At 35.2% G+C, this 9352-nt stretch overlaps 1 protein-coding gene across 1 annotated transcript; it reads right to left on the reverse strand.

Annotated features, from left to right (window-relative positions):
• Positions 1 to 1064: 1064 nt before the first annotated feature.
• On the reverse strand, positions 1065 to 8099 carry LOC136041360 (U-scoloptoxin(16)-Ssd1a-like). The gene is made up of 3 exons (XM_065726007.1): positions 7924 to 8099; positions 5626 to 5764; positions 1065 to 1264 (listed from the first exon to the last, which is right to left on the reverse strand). Exons 1-3 carry the CDS (start codon positions 8072 to 8074, stop codon positions 1144 to 1146), a joined length of 411 nt encoding a protein of 136 aa, XP_065582079.1. The 5' UTR covers positions 8075 to 8099; the 3' UTR covers positions 1065 to 1143.
• Between the last annotated feature and the right edge of the window lie 1253 nt (positions 8100 to 9352).

Here is a 9352-nt window from a genome sequence, read left to right on the forward strand (position 1 = left end):
GGAGTCGTAAATGGGATCTTAAATTGTGTTAACACACATTATGTGCATCTAACTGGGCAAAAGGGTGCATCTGCAATATCTTAGGGGGATAAATTCTCGAAGCTGAAATTTCAAGATAATGCTGCAAGGCTGGGGGGGGGGGTAAACTAAATCATAAGACATTACATGTATCAAGGTTGTCAAAAAGACGTACGTACAATATCTCTAGAACGGTTTAGGGTATTAAGTTGAAATCGACTTGAAACTTCGAGAGGAATGTTGAACAAATTTAAAAGACTTAAGGACCATTCTGGTTGTCAAAATTGGATATACGCAGTATCTTAGGAGTGTCTAAGGGTGTTAAGTCGAAACTTTCAGGGAATGTCGAAGGAGATATTGAACCAAGTCAAAAGACACTAAGTGCATAATGTCCGTCAAATTGGTACATTTGCAATATTTCAGGAGCAGCTAAGGGTATTACGTTGAAACTTTCAAAAATTAGGGGTATGTTAAACTATATCCAAATTTACAGGATTTTTAGCTATTCGGCTGTGTGTTACATCCCCTCATCAAAGCCATTCCCAATTTTGAATTTTTCGTTAAAAAAGACCTGAATCATCAAATAGCAGCATTAAGCACTGTGATTTTACCATTTTTACGACAATTTCACCGATATTTCCGCGATATAACGATGATTTTATAGAAACTCCGATCATTGCTTCCAAGTTAGTCCCTAAACATACCAGTTAGTCCAAAGAGTATTTTGGCATTTTTTTAAGCTTTTAAATCGTTTTTCTGTCAGGAAGTGAGACCAGACACTTATTACTACACTAATTTACCAACTAATAAAATTAAATAAATTACCAAATTACCAAGTGTTGCCAACCGCTATCATAGATAGCGTCAAAGTTTTTTTTTGTTGACACTAGCGCCAGTTCTCTCTCTTGTATGTTAGCAATACTCTTTGAGCTAGTCACTAAAATCTGTTCTGAAATATAGACTCAGGAGCCTATGATTTCTTTCATTTTTTTTCGTATGCATATAATTAACTGTCTACTTTCAAAACAAACAAAGCTTAATACGAATTTTTGCATAAAAAATCATGTTTTTTTCCTCATGGCAGATTGATGGCAGAACGTGATGCTGTAAGTATACTCTTGCTAATCATACTAAAGGATCATCTGTTGCTTCTTCTGAACAAGAGTATCTAGGGCAGCAATCAGGATATGTTAGTGTCAAGTCCTGATGAAGCTTGCAAGGTCCTTCAAAGCTCACGACACCACACCTAAAAATGTATAATTTAATCTAGAAATATATTCCCTCGAAACAGGGCAACAAATAATGCATAGATTTATGGGTAGAAGCTCAATTCGATAAAATAGATTTTCAAAAAAGCTAGACAACTGGAATCAGGGAAGCCGAAGTTGTTCGTTTATCTTTTTGTTCTGTTTTTATTTGTATGGAAATTTCGGTGGATCTCGACAAAAGAATTTAAATCAAACTTTAAGCCATAAACCATCAAAGTGGCCCGTCAAAGTTTCCAATACTCTATTCCTATTCCCTTCCTATAGTCTATACTTGTTTTGTATCGGTACTTTTCAATCTTCTCTTCATTCATTGACTATGCTAGGGACGCGTATAGGGGGAGGAGCTCAGTATTAAACCAATTGTCTTTGTTTAAAATCAGAACTAGCAAGAGCCTTTACCGCAGGGAAAATTTACATCCCAATTGTGGAAAATAGCCAAGATTAGGACAACAGTTATGAGTCAATAGACGTTATGTAATTATTTTTACAGCTTACATTTTTTTTTTTTATATAAATTTCAATGCAATTTCTTTTGTTCTGCATTTATAATTTACATTTTGTTTGCCTTATTTTGAAATAAAACCCATTAGTCATTGTAGGTGTAAGTGCCTGAGCATGGCAAACAAGCATACGAAAATTCAGGGTTGCAATCTTTCATGCATGTCACTTGTATGGCACTTCATATGGCACTTTTGACGAACCCCTCCAACTCCCCCCATTGTCAGCAGATCTAGTCGGGATTTCAAATAAGATCTCTGAGACATGAGTTCCTTCTAAATATCAAATTTCATTAAGATCCGGTCACCCGTTCTTAAGTTAAAAATACCTCAATTTTTTCTAATTTTTCCAAATTAACACACCTCAGCTCCCCCATAGAGAACCGATCCGTTCCAATTATGTCAAGCACGTATCTATAGTTTGTGCTTATTCTTCCCATCAAGTTTCATCTCGATTTCTCCACTCTAAGCGTTTTACGAGATGTGTTTCCTCCCTCCAGCCCCCTATGTCCCCCGATCCGATTCAAATTGAAAATGTAGTATCTGAGACATAAGATCCTTCTATAAATCAAGTTTCATTAAGATCTGATTACCCATTCGTAAGATAAAGATACTTCAATTTTCACGTTTTCCAAGAATTTCCGGTTTTCCCCTCCAACTCCCCCCAATACCACCAGATCAGGTCAGGATTTAAAATGAGAGCTCGAAAGCACAAGATCCCTCGAAATACCAAATTTCATTAAGGTCTGATCACCTGTTCGTAAGTTACAAATACCTCATTTTTTCTATTTTATCCGTATTACTTCCCCCCCCTAACTCCACCAAAGAGAGTAGATCTGGTTTGATTATGTCAGTCAAGTATCTTGGACTTCTGCTTATTCTTCTCACCAACTTTCATCATGATCTCTCCGCTTTAAGCGTTTCCCAAGATTTCCCCCATCCCCATCTCCCCCTCCCAATGACGCCGGATCAGGTCGGGATTTAAAATAACAGACCTAAGTTCTGATGTCCTTCTAAATATGAAATATTTTAAAGATCCGATCACTCCTTCGTAAGTTAAAAATACCTCATTTTTTCTAATTTTTCAGAATTTACCCCTCCCCCCACCCAACTTCTCCAAATAGAGTGGATCAGTTCCGTTTATGTCAATCACGTATCTAGGACTTCTGCTTGTTTTTCCTACCATTTTTCTTCCCGATCCCTCCCCTCTAAGCTTTTTCAAAGATTTTAGGTCCCCCCCCCCCAATTCCACCCAATGTCATCGGATCCGGTCGGGATTTTAAATAAGAGCTCTGAGACGATTTCCTTCTAAATCTCAAATTTCATTAAGATCCGATCACCCGTTCGTAAGTTCAAAATGTCTCATTTTCCGATGATCGAATCGGGGAAACAACAATTTTTAATTTAATCTGGTCTAGTTCCTGGTAAGCCTGCCAAATTTCATCGTCCTAGCTTACCTGGCAGTGCCTAAACTCGCAAAACCGGGACAGACAGACAGACCGACCGACAGAATTTGCGATCGATATATGTCACTTGGTAGATACCAAGTGCCATAAAAAAGCTGACTGTTTACTCACTAAAAAGTGGATACAGCCTCGACCTGTTCTTTCTTGTGTCAAGAATTTCTTATACCATTCGGTATTATCATTTTGAAATAAAATGACAATGTAGAAGGTTTCAGAAGCCAGTAAAACTATTTATCATGACGATCAATAAAGAAAAAAAAAACACATTTAGGTTTCAGATCTGGAAATCAAATAAAATAAAATAAAAGAATAATTTGAGCAGACACTTGTATGATACAGCCCCTACCTAATATTATTCTAATATGTTTCTCAGACGCTCATTCCAAATGAAATACACCTAAGAATGATAAAAATATAATATTTTAGAAAAAAAATTGGGCTATATATTTGTACATTAGGGGAGGTAAAGTATAGCGGTTCCACATTCCTAATGTGTTAGGTTCAATTATTCTGTATATTACGAAGTAGGAATTATTTTCTAACTTCACACTGTCCAAATACTTTACCAAAACTCCACCCTAATATTCAAATATATAGCCAAAATTACTTATTCTCAGTCTATTCTGTCACTTCTTTTGTCTTGTCTCACACTAAGTTGAAAGAAACTAACGAAAAAAACCGGTTCTAAAATGCATCAATGAATGGACAGCTTGAGCATTAGGGGCTGTATCATACAAGTACCCTTGAATAAACACCACCATTATACATGAAATATGAAGAGGAAATCCTCAGGTCTAAAAATAAAACTTAAAGAAAGAAGTTAGCATCTAAAAACCATTATAGTTGTTTCGTAAGAGTTCCGAAGACTGCTTAATAATGTACTGGTCCAAAAAAAATGAATACTGTCATCTGATATGAAGATTCTAACAAAATGAAATGCTTTTCCAACATTTAGTATTTTAGATGTTAATTTTAACATGTCAAGCATAACCTAGGTCAATACAATTTAAGATAAAAGAAATACGAACAAGTTAACGGGCTTTTAGCATAAATAGATTTCATTTTTAAAAAGAAAAATTAATTATGGAATTAGTTCGGAAGAAAATATATTCCTTCCCTAAGAAAGTGAATTTGATCGCTAGCTTTTGTAGGTAAGTTTGTTTTTTTCTGTCTGTGTTATAATTTTCTATATGTGAATTTTCTTCTTCAGTTGTAATATTATAAGATATTTTGGCTAGCTATCCATTTAAATACTATTGTGAAGTGGTAATTTAACGTAATACTTTTTCGTATTTAATATTTAACATGTAAATTTGTTTAATACGTCTTATGTTTAATTTAGTATCTTTAATTCATTATATTTAATCTAATACATTTTGTTTGTTTAACTTAGTACGTTTAATGTGTAAATACTGTATATTGCATTTAATCTGGTATGTGTCTAACCCTGTTTATACTTATGCCCATATAAGGGTATTCTTATTTGTTTTTTTTTTTTGTAGTTTTGCCAATCCCACATATTTTGAAACTTGACACAATACTTAGTTAATTTTGTTTTTATCAATAATATTATGCAAACGATCAAGATATGCTCCAAACAGTGGCATAACTAAGGAGAAGCAGACAACCTTGGGCATCACTTTACAGGGGGTAGTTCGGTGGGAAGAGAACAATAACAGCGGAGGGTCACTCCTTAAGTATATTATTACCACGGAATGTCGAACTCTGATTCGTGGATACATCGAAACGACCGTTATAAATATTGTGGTAGAGCGTGGCGTGGATTCAGAAGTCAAAATTGTTGGAATCACAATTGAATCTACTACTTTGGAATCATCAAAGTTTTTTGACCCCTGTTTTGTGACAAAAAAAAAAAAACACTGATAAATTATAGCCACCCTCTAAACCCAATTTAACTCCAGAGTTCAAAGTTGAAAGAAGAGAATGACTGGGTGATGACCTGAAGGATGTTGGACAATGGCCTATGAAGACTATTTTTTAACTTTATGGAGGAAATTAAATGCGCCTTGCTCCCAGCTGTGTTTCCATTTATGCGTTCTTCCAAGCTTTGAATATATTTATTTTTTCAAAAAAAAATATAAAGGGTACAACAATAGATAATTGTATACAGTGGTGCCAACTCACAAAAATATCAGGGTTGGTTAATTTTTTTTTATTTTTTGAATCAAAGTTTGTTTCAGAATTTTTCAATTTACTTTTAAAAACTTCGATTTTTTGGGATCCATGGGTGTGAGTAATCTAGTTGAAAAGAAAATTCAGAATGAGAGCAGAAAGTAAAAGAGTCCAAAACGGAGAATAAAAAAATGAAAGGAGGTAGAAAGAAAAAACAATATTTTGGAAAAGGCCAAAACTTACGAAGCCATTTGCAACCAAAGTTTATCCGGATTTTGATGACTTCGCATGCATCTAATTTGCTCACACTCTCCGGATGTCCATACTTCACCTGGTGATAAAAACGTGTCTTCGTCTAATATGGAGCATTTTCCGGGGTGATCTAAAGATAAACATATATCTTAGGTAAAATAACTAAGAACCTTGGGAAGTGGGGTGTATCAGCAGATTCTTTCTAGGAATGGGTGGAGTACAAAACCCCAAAAAGATATTGTCATAATTTGTTTCGTTTTAGGGTATTTAACCTTAAACTAAATTGTGGTAAGGCACGAAAATCACAAGTTAATGCAGTAGCATCAGGTAAGTTAAGAGGAACGTGTTTCTTATAATATTATTTTGTCCTGGTCACTTTGTCTTATAGCAAAGGTACTAGAAACATCGCTCCCTATTTATTTGACTAGAAGAGAAGGACAGATTAAACCTTATTAAAGCCTTATTAAAATTTTAAACCGGCATAACTGGAAAGAGTTGGCCACTTGTCCTCTCCAAACCACTCACTTCTTCCCGTCTTAACTCCTTAGCAGAAAGATAAGCATGTCATGCCTTAAATCAGAATCATTTGCAATGATTCTCAATCACAACGTAGACACAACTTACTCGGCCAAACAGACTTTCATCTTTATTCATCCATGTTTTACAAACTTCAAAATACCTGGGGGGAGGCAACTACTGCCCCACTTTCCACGGTAATTTTCAAAGGTAGTTTCAAACCCCCTGCTCAGGCACGTACGCAGGAATTTTTTTTTCGGGGGGGGGGCCAAAACCTTCGAAACAGCAGATATAAAGTAGCACTTTTTTATTTAGTAATGCAAAAAGCACGTATATCGGAAAATACAGATTAACTTTAATCTGTAGTATTGTAGCGGATGGGGGGAAGAAGACTGAAGCCTCAAAAGTTCGTTTTAGGCTCAGGTTATGTTCATAGCGATTTAGAACCAGTGATTAATCTATTATATCCAACTGAAAGAGAAATTTTAGGGTTAACAGTGCAATATGGGTGCTGCGGGGGGGTAGTTCTTCTATTGCAAAAACGTAGATTTTAATGAAAAATGATAGTTTCCAAAATTGATCCATTAAAAGCTGTACTTTTTATCCTGAAAAGGGGGGTAAACGCCTTATTATCAAGAATAAATCTATTTTGCTGCGGAAAGCAAACTCTACAAAAAAAATAACAGTACAATTGCTAATTACTTCAAAAAGGGTGAAAATTTAGACAGAAAATGGATTAATAATTGGGCAATCGGATAATTGCATGCTGTAAAATCCCCCCAAAAAGGCTTGACATATGTATCTAGATTCTTAATAAATGTCCTATTTTTGCCAGAAACCCCAAGAAACCATGGGAAAATTAAACATCTCACAAAATTTCGGGGGGGGGGGCAGGCCTGAAGGCCCAACCCCCTGCGTACGTGCCAGCCCCTGCTATACTTGACTTTTCAGGAGCCAATGTTTGTCTACCCGTGTTGGGAAAGCCATCGCTGTTATGTGATTACTTCGGAACTGGCAGGCATTTGCTAAAAACTTGTCGTACATTATCTTCCATACCTGACAAACTCCTGACAATATTTCAGAAAGAGCTTTGATTTTAAGGGAGATTACATAGAAGAGCATAGGTTTTGGATAGACGAATTATCTTCCGGGGATTACTGAAAGATTGAGGGATTACTGTCGACAAAATTTACGAATACTGCAGCTATCAAAAACCAGTGTTCAAAACAAGGAGTGCGTTCGTGCAAGCCAGTATTACTTATCTGATAAGTTCGATTGCTTATCCTAAGTGCTTCACGAGACGTAATTGACGTCAGAGGTTAGGAGGAAAACTATATGAAACGTTGAGGATTAGTTATCGGATATGTTGCATCGGCTAACCCCAATGCGGGATAGGTGATATCAAATGTAATTTTTTTTAAACCAGTTTTTTTAAGGAAAGAATATACAGGGTACGATTATATGCAGACAACATAAAGGGATATTAATGATAAAATATGGTACACCTTAAGAGATTTGTATTCAAGCTGTGTTTAGGGTAGAACACACGAAATTGAAGTTTTCATTCGCCTAATTGCCCAGAGCATATCAGCTAACAAGTCACCAAATAAGTCCTTCTTCTTTGAATTGTTAATGAGACGCTTTTTTATTATCGCCGTATCGGAATCAAGTTCGAGGGGATAAGTGTTTTGAACAGTCGGGGAAGTTAGTGTTAAGTAGATAGCTGGATTCTCAGAGGTTTTGCTCAATAGAAAAAAAATAAATTAGTCTTACCTGGATGTACAGCAGCTACTCGCAGTGAAATCGCAGATTCCGAGAAATCAAAAAGAAAAAATATAATCCAAGTCAAAAGGAAGAACCTCTTCATCATTCTGGTTTCGACGGCAATAAACTGAAACCTGGTGACAAATACCAATGAACCCATGCTTATCAGTCAACTGTAAGACAGAGGCAAGATGTACAGCGTTAATAGCTAATTAAGCAACTTTGAAGATGTGGAACAATTCAAACTTAATTGCACATTCAAGGGGCTATTAAACTCTTAGCCGAAAATGGTTGGAATTACTTACCTGTGACAATTTTGATTATTATCACTAGAGAAGTTCAGTGATTTTGTGATAAGTGTCTAAACCTGTAATTTACACCACAAAGACAAGATACTTAGGTAAAATTATAGCAAATCGTACATCTGGCTTTCGTATAAAGTGAATATACCACTCGATGTCTTTTTTTTATGCTCTTTACGACTATAATAATCGCTTCTACCTTAAATTGAGATTTAAGCACTTTTTTAGCTCTTAAAAATGACGAATTTTCAAGAAATTATGACAGTTCATGTAACTGACTTACCAATAAAGTGAACATACCACTGATGCCTTTTTTTATGTTTTTTACGAATATAATAATCGCTTCTAATACATATTCAAATTTAAGCACGTTTTAATCTCTTAAAAATGACGAATTTTCAATTAAAGTATGAGTTATCCGTCGTTTCCGACAAAATAATACTATGTTTTCTCAGCGCCATCATTTCCATCATTTTTTAAAAAATTATGCTACATTTTCTCAGTGCTAAAATTATTTATAATAAGGTTAGTCTAGGTTAGGTTAGGCTAGGTTAAAAAGTGCTTAAATTTGAATTTAAGGTAGAAGCGATTATTATATTCGTAAAGAGCATAAAAAAAGGCATCGAGTGGTATATTCACTTTATACAAAATCCAGTTATACGATTCGCTATAATTTTACCGATATATATATTTATCATGGGATTCACTAGAACCAGAATTACAATATTGCTTAGACCTTTTCTTAGAGAACAATCTAAACTTGCTTGTAAATAGAAAAATTGCTCTGTTCTCGCATGTTTCTAACATATATTCAACAAAATTTTAACCATAAAAATTGGAAGGTAAATTTTTGATATCTATATATATAAAAATAAGTTGTCTGTCTGTGGATCTGTGGATCAGGTGACGTCATGTTTCTGTGTCGGCTGACGTCATGAAATTAGTTGTCGTCATTTTTGCTATGACGGTGACGTCATTAATGGTATTTAAGACATGCGTTCACGGAAAAGTGTTTAATTGTAAAATGACTGAAGAACCTACAATGGCAACAGCCGAGGAAGCTGCTCAAAGAGTCTATGCCAAAAAACTTGCTGCTGATAGAGAAAGTAAGAAAAGAAAGCGTTCCGAGGAATCAC

The sequence above is a fragment of the Artemia franciscana genome, unplaced genomic scaffold (assembly GCF_032884065.1).
Source record: "Artemia franciscana unplaced genomic scaffold, ASM3288406v1 PGA_scaffold_169, whole genome shotgun sequence".
Taxonomy (NCBI): Eukaryota; Metazoa; Arthropoda; class Branchiopoda; order Anostraca; family Artemiidae; genus Artemia; species Artemia franciscana.

Bases quoted from the DNA above. Each gene is read 5' to 3' on its own strand.
- LOC136041360 (XM_065726007.1), bottom strand. From the start codon at position 8,074: ATGGGTTCATTGGTATTTGTCACCAGGTTTCAGTTTATTGCCGTCGAA. The intron at 5,765-7,923 runs GTAAGACTAATT...GTTTATCTTTAG, and splicing joins AGTAGCTGCTGTACATCCAG to ATCACCCCGGAAAATGCTCC. The intron at 1,265-5,625 runs GTAAGTTTTGGC...ATACATTTTTAG, and splicing joins CTTTGGTTGCAAATGGCTTC to GTGTGGTGTCGTGAGCTTTG.